The following is a 15,824-nucleotide window of genomic DNA, read 5'->3' on the forward strand; positions in this document are numbered from 1 at the left end:
GTACTGTATGCAGTGCTGAATAAACAGGTCTTGGATCTGCATCTGAATAGTGAGACAGGGTCTGACTCATTGATAAGGACAGGAAACTAGTTTTTCTATGAAAGGAGGACTCTTCGCTCAGATATTTACTTTACTATGTGTGGGAAGACAGGAAGAGATATGAAAAGGTATGACTACACTTACAGAGGAAGTAAATCAGTAAAAGGCAGGAGGCAAACAGAAGCCTTGTAAAGCTCTAGTATGTGAAAACATTCAAACATAGTGGCACCTTTGATAGAACAGCAGAAATTGCAGTTTAACTTCTGATGACAGCCGCAATCAACAAGTGTGTACTCCCTGGTGATGATAGTGAAACACATGTTTTTTTTTAACCTTTCTGCTCAGTATAAACAAATATATAATAAAAAATATAAATTTTCTTCTGTACTTCAGCGAAATTTCTCACAACATATTCAGTACATCATACAGTAGATCAGAAAAGGCAGTTCTTAAGGGTCTAAAGTTATGAGACAGTCCTCATTACATCCTGTAAGAGTTAACTATAACACTGGTAAAAATTAAAAGGGTATTCCAGGGATATAGTATTGCACTTCCATAAAGTTGGGGGACTCACATTGTTACAGAAAAGGGAAGCAGCACAGTTCCTAGTATGGGCTGAGATCCTACATCCTACTGGATCCTACAGTTCCCATAATGCAATCGATCATCTTTGCTGCCTAGTAAACGCTGATATCTTCCAAAATCTTTATAAGAAAACCATGTATTTGCAATTAGCCAGTGAAGTGAATGTGTTGTACTGTACAGAGGACACAGACTGCAAAGTTGTGAAAAAACTTTGGATAGCAATACAGAGCTGAAGCCAACTGTGAAGGAAGCAAATGGCCCTTTTTGGCCTCAGTAACTTTCCCAAGAACCCATGAACTGCAGCTAACTGCAATGCAGGAAACCTAGTTGGGCCACACTTACCCCCCCCCCCTGCCTGATATATCAGTGAAGATATATCAGGCTTGGTTTAGGCTAGTTGTTGAGATATCTTGCTGTGCACCAAACTGTTGGACAGATGAATAGACAGGCTGACAGGCTGACTAGTATCATCACTCTTAGGTCCTGCTGCCACTGAGGTGAAAATGATTAAATAAAGTGATCCATCTTTAAACTTTAAAAACACAGCTGTCATATTTCATTGCTGTGCTGTATGCGTCAGTGTGCAGAGTTAAAAATGCATCATTCTAGATGATAGACAAGCAGTAGGTAGTGAGTACACATAAGAACCTACTGGGTCTGAACCATGGATGTATAAAGAGAACTGGATACAGGAAGAGCACCGGGCTTTAAAGCAAATCTGACATAGCAGCCAAACTGCGTCACATGATGCACACTGGCACAAAAAGACTTTCTCCCATAGACTTACATTATGAAAGAGATGTCTGTAAATCAGTGGATACATTTTTTTGAGTGTCACAACCCCTGCGAAATGACTCGTTTCACTATCAGAATTTGATCAGTTCGGTCCGATCACATTTTGAAAGTCTAGGAGAGCCGCATGATTGAATCGTTTTATCCCCATTCAAGTTAGCCGGAGGGCTAAACCAGAAGTAGCCAGTTCGGCTGGTGAAAGTCACTAGTGCACTTGCTTTATGGGTCCCACAGATGCAGCAACAATGTGGAAGAAGTGGAACTTTTTTGGCTTCATGCACCACTGAGCAACTTTCAGGAATGAATGCGGCCCTGCCACCGACGTCGTATCCAGTTCTCTTTATACATCCATGGTCTGAATACAGAAAGATGTAAAATAGACCTCAGAACTGCTGCAACCTGTAACCATCTGAGATAATAAATTGGAAAAGTCAGGTATGAGTGAAATCACTTAAGACAGAGTGATTAGATTGTGTTTTAAACCTTCCAGGAGGATTTCTCTGTGTTTGGAGGTCATTAGATTGAAGGCTGACAAAGAAAACTTCTTAGAGGCTGATTGGTTGTTTCTAATTTTCAAGGAAGCTGGAGAGGATTAATGAAATTCAGAGCGAGTGAGCTACACATTGGCAGGTGTTTTTAGAGAGAGGTATAAGATTGTAGGTTTGCCTGCATGTAATATTTCAGCTCTTGTGAAGTTGAGTAACTGGAACCACAGCATCGTTCCATACAGACAGGTCTCCTGCGGGGATGAGCTCGTTCGATAATTTAATGGTTTTGTGGTGATGTTCTGAGGCATGACAAGCTATAAGGATGCCTGCAGTTGAACTGAGGCACAATGACAAATCTATCTTGTTTTGCTTGGTTTTAGGTGCACTGTAATGTTATCACACAAGGCAGCGAAGAGTTCTTTATTCACCTGAGAAGAAAGGAGCTAAAGCAAGCGGCAGGGTGATAGTGAGATTTGAAATGGTGCAAAATAGATATGCAGGGTTATTTTGTTTGTATCAGGCAAGCTAAAAAGGTGAATAGCTGATGTTTGTTTGTTCTGTAGCAAGTAAGGCTGTCTTTCAAAGAATTAATGGACTGAGTAGCAAGTCCGTTACACACCATTTATCCTTTTATTTTCAAAGTGCCTGTGTGGACACTGTATACAAAATTGTGTTTTAGCTTCTTGGAATGCAATTCCAATAACTTGCAGGGGTTCATTTATATGTTTTCTATGAATTCAGTATTCCTATATCACATCTATTTGCATACACATACAGCACTGCATACCTTTGTCAAATGCTTTCACTATTTTCTCTGCTTTTCCAGGAGATTAGGGGAAAATGTAAACAAATAAACATCGACTTTCATGCATTAATCCTATCAAGCTTTTTTTGTCCTGTAAAGTGCTTTATTGCAATGCAAGAGTTATACACAGTATTGTCTCAAAAAACCTTGAAAATGTAAATGCATACAAATCAATGTAACAAGAACTAACAGCAGATATCTAACTTTGCAGAAGAGCAATTAGTGACTTCACAAGAACTAACAAGCATGTAGAGAGTACGCCTGGGGATAGTGATTAAAAACACTTTAAAAGAGAATAATAGCAAAAAAATGTTATTTTATGCTGTTGTTCATAAGAGGAGTCTTTGGAGAGCAGTACAAATTCAACAGGGAGGGTTTAAAGTTGCACCATTATGAGACTACAGCATGTTATTTTGTCAAGCAAAGTAAATGTAAAATACATGTATATATATATATATATATGTATAATACTGAAATAAAACTATTTTTGTTACTGTCTTATACTTTCTCACAAGGGTTAAGGTAACATCATTGATGTCATCATTTTTCTACCAGCACGTCATGGCTTGCTTTAGTGTTTAGTGTTTAGCGGCATTGTGCTTCGACATTTCTACTGACTGAGTTGACTCATGATGTTATGGACATCACATGAAAAACCTCAACGGTCTCAACTGAGCTTTGTGGCTCAATATGGGTGGGAGATGAGAGAAGGTGCCATTTGTACTTTGTCACTTTCACTAGTTTTGTAGCACCTGCACAAAGTCACTAAAATGGTTGGCATAAAGAACTCGTACACTACTAGGGAAGCTTTTATCGTGAAGCATCCTCACTAGAGAGCCTGAGATACATAACAATTGCTGAATAATTTTTTGAGCAGATCATTTTAAAATCTTGCCAGGACCAGTGTTGAGCAAGTTACTTGAAATTTGTAATTAATACTGATTATATATTGATCCTTACCCAACAGTAAAAATAACATGTTGTATTACATGTTACTTTACCGCGTTTAAACAGCTCAATATCCTCCACACACACACGCTGCATCTTTTGTATTTAACACATGTGGAAATATAAAATGAGATGTGGTTTAACAAGCAGACAGGAAGCAGTTTTCATGATCATGATTACGGTTGCTCCTAAAGCAACATGTGTCCCAGCCCTACCGCTGTTAATGCTAGAAAATTCTCCTGTGGCTGCCTGATGCACAGAGCCTGGTGAGAACCTGTGCCTTGATCTGTATTGGCATATTCATGATAATGAGACACAAATGTCATTGGATAGCTCAGTTATCAGTTCAATTAATTATTGACTTTGAAGTTCTTAGGTTCTGCCCTCCCATATTCTCCAATTTTTGAAGGGATAGTGAACTGTAAAGTGAGATTTCTCAGCAGCAATCACTGTAGACAAGATAACTCAGCCTGAATATTGTACCATAATGTAGTGTATGTGTGCTCTGGTCTAGTATGTCTACATTTTAATTGTCTGTTCCTCTGGCTTGTGTCAACCCTGACATCCTGTTCCAACTGGAAATTCAGTCTGTCAAATGCAGAAGCAGGACACAATAAAATAGCTTTTCATCTAGTGACATTAGATATCAACCTACCATAACATCAAGAATGACTGTGAGATGTTGGAGCCACAGCTGTGGGTCATTCTGTACAATTTACTAAAGTCTCACCAAGGTCAACTACTATGTGAGAGTGAAACACCTCAAAGGGTGAGATTTAGACAAAACTCTTTTATCTGTGTTTGAGTCATCACGATTCCACACATACTGGCTGCTTTGGCCAACAGAGATGGAAGTGCTGTTAGCTGCGTGCTATTTGTGTCTCTCTGGGCGTCTACATGCATATACTCCCTTATAAATCAATTAAAGCCTATTTCAAGGGGCCCAAAACTTACTTATTTCAGTCATGTGAGCCATTACAATGGATGCGGTCTGATTCACTTAGTGCTACGAAGAGCCTGTGAAGACAGTGAAGTTACAGATGGAGTGATATTAGCAGAAGCTGGCCTTGGCACGGGGAAAATCTGCGACGCTGAAATGACTGTCAGCAGAGGGAGCGTCACATTGGCGAGAAAAATGGTGCCTGGAGTGTGTGTGGATCGGTGAATGAGAACAAAAATTGTAAAGCACTCTGTCCATTAAGGTAGAAACATGCTATATAAGTGCAGTCCATTTACCATTACATTATAAGAGCCGCTATCCCTCTTCAACAGAGCCATATTATCACAGCCAACAGATTGGCTCGAGCACTGTATCGTCACCAATCTGGCTCAAAAATGTGTTGTCATATACAAGTGACAAGAATTTTGTGGTTGGCTTTTTTGTGAACAATGTCTGCAATCAACTGTTTACACCAAAACCGGGGAGGAATGTGTTCCTTTTATTACGTTAGCAGCTAGAAAATCCCCATCTTGAGCAATGTGCGGGGCAGGTGAACATGATCCAAGACCGACCGGTGGAAAACCTATCCAAACCTGACATACATATATTAATTTTCAGAAAAGAGACACCTGATCCGAGAGGGACACAAGCGCAGCCAGACTCGACCCGAATAGACCCATGGATAATTAAACCCAATCCAATATGTGGTCGACCCGAACAGAGCCTAATAGAGAGAGAACATAAACACCAGCAGCAGCACTATGTTTTATCAATTAATTAGCAAGCAGCTGGGGTGGGAAAGAGTAGCAATAAAATAATAATAACAGCACCCTGAGAATGACTGTAAAGTCATAGAAACTAAATTAATTTGTTTGTATGCTTCAAAGACAAATTTATCTAAATAACTAAAAGTCCCATTCCACCTCCTGTACCAACAATAAAACCTTCTGTATCCAACTGGGCGATAAATAGACAAAAGACAAAGTTTTAACCTCTTTAATATCAGCAAAGAGGTTAAAGGTCTCCAGTGTGTAAAGCAAGGTTTCGTTATGATATGGTTTCACTATACGTATCTCAATAGAATCACTTCAATCACAGTCATTAACTGATAACTATTCTCTTAATCACTTTATATTTAATCGCCAGACGCCAAGATAGTCATCATTGCCTATAGCTATACAATTCGTGTCCACACCCCAAGCTTAAATGAAACACTGTTTGATGTCAATATTATGTCTTTGGTTCAAATGAGCCACAGTTTCCCTTCTTCCAGTGGCGATTCGCTTCGTGGCATAGATGTCGGAAATGTGCAGAAATAAAACAAAGCTCACTTTGACAAGGTAAACACCTCTATGAGATACAACATGGTTTTATCTCATAGGTTAAAAAAAGCCCTACAGGATGAGGAACATCAGCTCTAAAGGATAGATCTCTGAAGTCATCTTCTCTTGTGAAAAGGAAAAAAAGTAAGCAGCAACAGTCATTTTAACTTGTAAAAGAAGCATCATTAAAAAAAGAACTAAAAGGTAATTATCAAATACTTCTGGCTCTCACCTTGTGACATGTCAAGGCAAAGGATTTAATTAAATGTTAACAAGAGACACGCAATGGGCTATTTGTCCTACCACATCCTTATTGAATGGTTCAGAGCCCTTCATTTCCAATTATAAATTAATTCCAAAGTAGATTAACAAGTGCAGTTGGTCAAAAACCCAGACGTCTGACTTTATGTGTACACTTTATCCAAAAACTGATCCACTACACTCTTAGAAATATTTACAGGATCCGTAATTTCCCAGTATTCATAAGAACTTAATTAAAAGCACAAAAAGCACTGAATCAATTATTGCACCAAGAAACATAATAAAAAGTAAAGAAGTGGTTTAGGATTGTGTTCTGGCTTTGGTAACTTTTGTGTGGTGTGATGAGGATAAGAGGGATACTGTTAAGGTAAAGTAAATGACTCATTCCTTCTTTTGAATCATAGGAAGAACTAAAAAAAAGAAAAATACAAAGTGACTGACTAATACTATACTATTTACTTTGCAATAATAGAGCAGAAAGAAAAAGTGAAAATGCAGAGGTGATTGGCAGCTTAATTGAGGGGCAATCATACAGGTAGCATTTTGTCTGTATTGTTCTGGATGGGTGAGTGAAGGGGCCAGGAAGAGCCTTAGACACATTAAAATCTATAAGATGTGGGAAGGTTTCTCTCTGCTGCTGCTTCAAGTGGCAGAACTAGACCTATTTATGCTTTCAACATGACATAGTCAAAATGGGTCTCATCAAATCATCATCAAAACCACAGTCCTATAAAAACTTGTCTTATGATTCCCACATTGGAACAAAACAGGTAGTTGTTCAAAGCCAAAAGCTTAGAGGCAAAAATGAGTTTTAACGTGGAGTTCTAAAAGCAACATGTCCCTTCAAATAAGAGAGCACTTCATCACCCTAAAAGAAATATACATGTTGATTGACATTATCAAGAGGAAATATGTAAAAAGAGCAAAAGATGGATGAGATGGATCCCTGAGGGACACCACAAGTGATACTATAGTAGCTGAGGAGGATGAAAAATTGTCCATGTTGTACATTCTGTAGTAAAATAACACTGTTACCAGCATCAAGAGTTAAGATGAGGTCATTTATAATCCTCAGAAGAGCTGATTCAGTGCTGTCTAATCAAGACTGAAATCTATCAAACATGTCAGCTCAGTATCCCTAGAAATTACGTTCCTATTCCAACACATGATATTCAGCGTAAATGAAGAAAGCAATGTGTGTGTGTGTGTGTGTATAAGGGTATGGAGGTCTGGCTAAACAAAGGTTTTTAGTTATTACCTTACCTAACTGTATTTTAACCATACCTTAACAGTAATATGATATTTAATGAATGTTTGGCAACTGATTTATATATCTTGCTCATGTATATCATCTCTGTTATCCTGCTGTACTTCTTTTAGCCGTATGTCTTCTGTATGTAAATCTTCTGGTACATTTGTATGGAAGCACATTGAGAGCTCCTGGTAACCAGTGTCAAATTCTGTGTGTCCAAACATATTTAGCTAATAAAGCTTATTTTGATTCTAAATTTGCTGAATAAGGAAGATAAATTGTATTATATTCAAGGTGACTTCAATATTTATCTTTTCAATAGTGACTTTCATGTCTGTAGTATACAGGTAAAACCTACTAGAGTTAAAACTCATCAGTGACTTTGACTGATAACATGCAAACTAACTAACTTAAAAATGTTGACACTGAGTGATCAAAAATGTCATCATTACTCATAATCCTGGGTTTTATAGAATTGTCCAGTATCAATGTTCTGCTTTTTGATAGGGTTGAAAATATTGTATTGTTGTGGATTATTATTATTATTATTATTATTATTATTATTATTATTATTATTATTATTATTATTATTATTATTATTATTATTAAAGCACAACCTGCTTTGAGAACCCCAAAAGGCAGCATATCCAGTTGTCAACTTCAAACAGGAATAAATGAATAAATATTAGAGGAAAAACTGTCTTAACATGGTTTTGTTGTCACTTCATTAGCCGTTAGCCAATGGCCAATTGGATTAAACAGAGAGAAGAATCAGCCCTCTGATATTATGACATTTAGAAACAAACAAAGCAATGAAACATGCCTCAACAGTTTCAGTGGTGTTGGAGGGGTTACTGACTAAATTGATGAGAACAGCCCTGGGTTTATGACAGTGTTGCAAAACTGTTCCTTGATAAAAACTGAATCATTCTGTCAATATGTCAAAACAAATTTGCAATTTATTCTTTTCCAGATTCGCAGAGCTTTGATCTCTTTGTAGAGCTCATTGTATCATTCAGCCCAGGTTGGATTTAAGGCATTTTCCCATTTTGAGAGCTGTATATAGCAACTCAAAACTTTAATATGCAAATTCATTTCAGTTTTTTTTCATGTTAGAATAATTATCAGGTAAGTGGCCTTTTGCAACCTCTCTAACCTCTTTTGCTTGTATTACTTATGTTGTCTGGTGACCTTTTGTCAGTTTCTGCAAAGAACGTCATTTATTTTTTACCAAATGTCAACAGGGTTATGATAATATAAGAATTGTACTGTACATGTGAGCTATCACTGCTACATAAATATAAAACCCTGTCTGCACCCTTTCACACTAACCATCTCACCAGGCACCAATATCAGCCCCCAGAAACAACCATTCTTCCATGAATCAGGATCTATAAGATCTAAGTAGAGAAATGCTTAAGTGAGGTACATTCAATCACCTTTACTATTGAAACTACTGCAACTTTGGCAACAAAAACATCTAAGGTTAGAAAGATGAATTGAGGGTTTAGTAAGCAAATTAAATCACAGAAATGGGTATATACAGTATCTGAGAGAGAAAAGGCTTTTTCTCTGGTTGGCTGGGCAGCAGCTGAAATACAGGAGCAGAGCGGTATAGGAAATAACCGCCATAAATCAAGTGGCCTGATGCCCAATCTGCTGTCCAACACTCCTGCCAAGACTAGTTCCTCTGATGCCCACTTTCCTCCATACCAGCTATTCAGGCAGACAGACAGGAAGAGTTATGACTGCTGACGAGAGCAATGGCTGTCAGAACCACTGCTTCATCTCCACAAGCACAGGAGAGGGAATCAGAGAGGACGACACCCATGGTGGACTCATATTTATTGTATATTGGATCGAAATTGGCTTTTTATTATTATTAATATTATTTATATATCATTATTATTTATAAAAAATGTATATAGTTCAGTGATAGCTCACCTCCAGTATGCTGGATAGTTGGTTGATTATGGTTGAAGCATTTATAAATGTAACTCTGACTTTCTGTTTAAGAAGCCCATATTGATTCAGCTGCAAAATTAATCTGATCTACAGTGGTGCTCTGTGACATAAAGGCTACTTAAGCTCTTCAGCTTTGCTAATCCTGCAAAGAAATGAATACATGACCAGAAATAAAAAGACGAACTTGGTTGCAGTGTCTCTTTCAGTCAACCGTCTTCTCTTTGTTTTTTGATAGCTTATATGTTTTCAAGATGTAACTTATTCTGGGTTTGTTTTGTGTATCTTTATTATTCTTTAATTTTATTTCTTGATTATATTTTCAATATATTGTTTTTGTGTTAAATTTTGTAAACAATGTTGGGTTACTATATACAGTACCAGTCAAAAGTTTGGACACACCGGAATGAGAAAGTGAGTTGAGTTAACAAACACAATTGATCGGATGCATTTTCTTGGGTCTGTTTGTTAGCAATATGCCTCAGAAATAATTACTGTTTTCTGAGATGAAAATAGATGCAAATATCTCTCTCACAGAGAACTGTGGGATGTGTTAAGTGGCTATTCCGCTGTCTTTTGCCAGTACGTGTAGGATGACAGGAATAGGCTGCTGCAAAAATATTCATCTTCAACAGTCATTTTATTGACGCTGAAAACATATTGAAAAACTGTCAGTTGGTTTATATTGATTGACCTTTTATTGCCTTGTTTGGTAGTGACAGATGTTTGTACATTACAGTACATATAGCCGGATCTAAAATTGCTATGGATGTGAGTTTCACGTTAGTATATTTATAAATTATTTCATAGAGTTTCTCTTTCAAATTCATGCTGAGTTACATCCAGGAATTACATTTAAATAAACTATTGGAACCGTGAATTTAAAGACCACTTAGAGACTGTCATTATCATCATCATGGCAGCTCACCTTGGCTTTGTTAATGGTGCAGTGCAGTGCATTGTTCTCCTGGTCATACAGCAAACTGAACTCCAAGGTCCCCAGTGTGGCTGTAAAGATGGAAAAGGAGGGAAGAAAGAGAAGGAAATTAGTAGCTGGAAAAGAAGTCTTCACGGCACACAGCCTATCTCACTGGAGAGAGAGGAAATCCGACCCTGGCTGCCTGCTTTCATCATTTGAAAGAATAAGCCTGATGGGAAATCTCATGGTTCTCTTGGCACTGACATTTTAATAATAAGCATAATAATCAACAGAGCAATGTTTGCAACACAAGAAAAAATGGAAATGGACATGAGTTAGTCAAATAAAGTGGATATCTACCACAGTTACACTCTTTTTAGTGAAAAAAATCCCTCTTTGTGTCTCGATGGACAGTGTTTTCCTGTTCAGCTGCAGTGGAAGGATCAAAACAACAAGAGGGAAGATAAAGATATAGTAAGTAAATACTATATCTACTTGATTTGACTAATTTAGATGGTTGAAACCTCATATTAGCATCAAATTAACTTTTAAACAAATTTTTACACAGAAGGACGATAGTGGCTTTTGTCCCCTATCACTTACATTGTAAATGCATTATTATGTGTCAATGTTCATATGGGCGCCTGACTATTGTTTTAAGACAGACTTGAAAAATTGTGAACCCGTCCTTCAAGGTTTTTCAGTGTCTCATTTTCTTTGTAGTGTAGAAACATGATTAATAAAGTGCACCTGACTAAAAAAAGTAAGATAATGTTTTTTTTATAATATTTGTTTAAGATTCTATTTCACATTGATTTATTAAAACTGATATAGTTTGTGTATGCTCATCTTTTCTACATGCACAGTGCCAAAACCAGTCATCAACATCAACAGCACAGTTGGCTTATGATCAAGGTGGGAGAACTGGGAAAATCCTGTTGTGATAACAATATTGAGCCACGCTTCAGGCTGAGCTAACAGCCATATTCAAACACACACACACAGCAGCGGAGTAGATGAGCAGTCCCTGAATAAAATGGTACACTCCTACACTGTTCATATCTTGTTGAATTTCAGCAGTACAGTACACAAGATGGACAGCAACAAGTGGAAAGAAAACAATGAAAAACTATATGTTAAAAAAAGAAAAGCATACTGGAGCAGGATGCTAGAGTAATGGACATAATTCAGTTGTTCCATTATAAATAGGGAAAAGGCTTTCTTAGCCAATGCACTGTATTAAATAATTTGATTAGTTTAAATTAAAATGGTTATGACAAAATTAGTTTTCAGAAAATAAAATTAGCAAGTGGTTCGAAGTCAGGCTGGTTTTGTGAAAAAAAACTGTGTGCTTCGATAATTCACTGTTAAATTGCGAGCTTTCACAGAGCAGCCAGCTCGGTAATTATAAGATGAGGGCAGAAGGAAACGGAAAGAGATAAAAATATACTGGTCAAGATTTCCTTTAGGCTACAGACTGTGTGAATTAACTGCCCATGAAGGATTCAAAGTATTTTTTTCATAATAAATTCAGAATAATTTGGTTCATTATTTAATTGAGTGTCGTCTGTTTTTATTGGTGTGGATCTGTGTGAAATTAGGAGTTAAATTAGCAACCTTTTCCTGATTAACGTGGGTCACTCTGTATTGTTTAACCTCCCAGCTGAAAACTCCTAGCTTGTAGTTAAGCTTGTAATTAACCAGCTTTTCTTTAAACTTAGAGTCTACTATGTATTATTGAAGCACTGCAGTGCTGAGTAGTGAAATTAAACAAATTATGGCATGATCTCATCCTTTGTCCTTTCAAAATGCCAAGTGGCAAGGGACTCTCGTTTCCTGGTTTGATGATATGTTGTCAGGAGGAAAACATTTCAGCGACCATGATATAAAAAAAGATGTGTGGGCTTCAAAAGGCCTTGCAGGTTCTAAAGTTTTGTGTTGTTGGTACCAAATAACACCCAGTTTTTTCACACTTTGATATTTATAATACAATTTGTAGTTGTACTTATGGCAACTGTACTTATCACCACCTCCATGTTTTACCTCCTCTCAAAAACATGTTTTTGCTGAAGTATAGTGGATGTGCAATATGTGGTATGATCCAGTAGCTGGCTTGTCTGCCATCACTTTATCATCATCACTTTGGTGCAGACAGCAATATCTCAACAACTACCGGACTGATGGTCAAATAAATAGGCACAGACATTCATGGACCTCAGATGACGAATCCTACTGACAACTCTTAGATGGATTACTACAGTATGTGTATCACCTGGAGTTCAAGGTTTTTACATATCCAGCTAAATATCTCAACATCTACTGGATGGACTGGCACAAAATTTGTGCAGATGTTCATATTCCCCATACAATTAATACTAATGACTTTGATGAACCCTTAACTTTTCCTACAGCACCCCCAGCACATTTGTGTTTCAGAGTGAAATATCTCAATAACTGTTCGCTTGATTACCAAGCAATTTCATGCAGATGTTCATGGTCCTTACTTTTCTAGCACCATCATTTCCATTTGCATAATACTTATATAATTCATGTAACACTTTTGTTTTCTTTACAATGAACATTGCAGCCTGACCTGGTCTGCTTTTGCGTGACACATCGCATTAATGTCATGTAATTTGGCTTCAGTCAGGTACCCTCTAATCATCGCAGTTAGCAAGGCTGTTCTTGGATGTAAGAGCTCCGGATGAAAAAGTAAAATGGCTCGTTCAAAAATGAAATGTAAAAGAAAGGTTGGGGTAAAAACACGTTTAAGGATGAGTGGACTGAGAAATGTCAATTGGACCTGAGGGAGGTATGAGACCATTGTGCTTGCTTTGCAGTGAAACAGTTGCCATAATGAAGAGTGGTACCGTAAAACACCACAACAACATCAAATATGCACATTTTAAGTGCAACTGTCCTCAGAATATGGAGGTAAGAACAACAACCAGGGACTGTAGATGGAAAATAGCTGGTAGCTAAATCTGGTACAATACATCTTGTCTCCTTGTGTGAAATGAATATTCTTTAAGTTAATGGTCGCTGACAAATTAAATGTAATAAAATAAACTGAACTAAACTGAACCAGTTGAAGTCGTCACGTCAAGCCTCCAGCAGAATAGTTGGAAAATTTTCATTTTCATTTCTCCCATTAATACAGAAATGCTATTCATATACAGAGTTCTGGTGTTTTTGTACTGAAATTTCATCGTGTAATGCGTTGGACAATGGGTAAATGGACCTCTAAGACTTGTATTTGAGTACCCCTGCCTTAGATTATAACCAAATTTCTGCTTAAGTACCTTAAAAAGTATTTTTTCCACAGTGTATCTGCCTCTTTCAATGTTTAACTGAAGCCATATCATACTTACATTGAGTTAATACAATGGGGGACAGCATTTTAAAGGCTTCATCATTACATTAAAAGAAAAACATCTCGATACGAAATTTTGTATACATTTCATCATAAAGCCAGATATTTTGAGTTTGTCATTGCGATTAATGGTAAAATGATGTGTGTGGAGAAAGCTCAGCTGTGTAACAGGTGTTTTCAGTGATGGATGCACCGATGGGATCAACAGATAGAAGAGGTGAACCAAGGGACAGACAGGAGCTCCGATGCTGTAAAGGGCAAGGCTTCAATAGCTGTGATGAATTAATTAATTTTGGTGAATAATCCGACCTTTGTTATAAAATTTCTGTTACAGAGTTTCTACAGAGAATCTTTCTTTTAATGAATGAACCAATTTTATGGCAGCGGGGGGAAGTGTAGTTAAGTTTTTTTATATATATATTTGATAGATTTGTACCTTTTGTCTCTGATTGTGATTAGAGTGGTCCTCAGTCTCCTCAACAGCAGTGAATCAATGCTCAGTTAGAGAAAGCTTAGCTCATCAACTGTGACTGGACCTCTTCACGACCTCCCATCCCCAACATGCACCAAGACATTTAGTTTTCTGCCCAGTTTGTTGATGTTGTGGTAGGTGATTAATGGGCATTGTTGTGCAAAGTTTTGTACAATCCCTGTTTGCTGCCAAAGTTTAACATTGTCCAGAGCAGCTTCAGAATACTGTTGTTTGCAGATCTACTGATATATGCTATAAAACCACGTTATCCAGACCTGTTCTGTAAAATATCAAATCATTGTAGGCTGGTTTGTGTCCTAGTGGTGCCAGATTTGTTTCTGCATCAATTTGTGTCTCCACTTACCTTAATCTGAACCAAGCATCCCCAACGTGTCATCTATATGAATGCAAATGATAAGCCCAAATGCCAAGAAACACTATCTGATACAAAAACAAACACAAAACCAGTGCATGAAAAACTGACTGTTTTTCCCTGCTAATGCAAGACCTGCAAGGATGTTGACATCATGTGGTTGGTTGGTTGGTGTAGCTCTTCGGTCCAGACGGAAATATCTCAAAAACTGCTGTCCACAATACCGTGAAGTTTGGTATGGATAATCATGATTCTCAGAGAATGAATCTCTTAGTGATCTCCCTGATCTTTCCACCTGCACCACCATCAGGTCAGATTTTTCCAGATTTGCACAGGAAATCCAACAGGCAGATTTCCATGAAATTTACTGATCACATTCAGGGTCCCTGAAGATGAACACTCTCAACTTTCCTCTAACTTTGTGCTTGAGATATCTCATTGTCTACCTGGTATATTTCTATTACATTTGCTAAGCACAATAATGCTTCCAAGAGGAAAAACCTTTTTGATTTTAATAACATCCTTCTCTTTCTTCTAGCGCTACCCATTCATTTTATCTTGCCATTTTGTTTTCATTATTCAGTCTGTGTTTCATGTTAGCCATTTTCTGTTTGGGACACTTTGTTTTATTTTGCCCAAAGCAATTAGTAGACTGGTACATCTGCACCATCTAAATCACTTTCAATTGACACACTGGTTGTGTTATAGGAGTGCTAAGAGCAGTTACCGTTTGTCATGTTGACTGAAGAAATATCAATGGTTTGACATTGATCATTTGTTTCTCCAACTGAGGAAACAGCCATCAATGCAACAGGTAAGTAAGTAAGTAAGTAAAGTATATTTATGTAGCACCTCTCTAGATCAGACAAAGTGATTCACAATACAAGGTAAAAGAAAAACAAAGCAATATAAATGAAAAAAGACTATATAAAAATAACTAATAAAATAGAGACAGAGGGGCATCTGGTAAGTCACAAAATGTTCACTAATGATGTAGTTTATTTGTTTTCCTGTGATCTCACAATATAATGCAGCAACTACAGCGTGATTAAACTTTTTTATGGTTATGTTTTGGCACTCACGGCACTTGGTTAAGGGAAAGATCATGGTCTTGGAATAATACTGAAATAGTTCACAGTGAATCAAAGCATGAGATGTGGCTACCTATAAATATTTAACCAAAACTATTATGTTTCCCTAAATTTAATCAAAGCACATAATCCAATCACAAGGACTCGAGCAAGGTTTTGATCCCTTGCTCTTTGCACAGTTACCATCCATGCCTGACCACCT

At 37.3% G+C, this 15,824-nt stretch overlaps 1 protein-coding gene across 1 annotated transcript in view; it reads right to left on the reverse strand.

Annotated features, from left to right (window-relative positions):
* doc2b (double C2-like domains, beta) overlaps positions 1-15,824 on the reverse strand; it is a 143,484-nt gene that overhangs the window by 60,837 nt on the left and 66,823 nt on the right. The window contains exon 2 of the mRNA XM_067608823.1: positions 10,323-10,402. Within this exon, the coding sequence (XP_067464924.1) occupies positions 10,323-10,402 (80 nt within the window). The remainder of the gene's footprint in view (positions 1-10,322; positions 10,403-15,824) is intronic.

Source organism: Thunnus thynnus, chromosome 13 (assembly GCF_963924715.1).
Source record: "Thunnus thynnus chromosome 13, fThuThy2.1, whole genome shotgun sequence".
Lineage (NCBI taxonomy): Eukaryota > Metazoa > Chordata > Actinopteri > Scombriformes > Scombridae > Thunnus > Thunnus thynnus.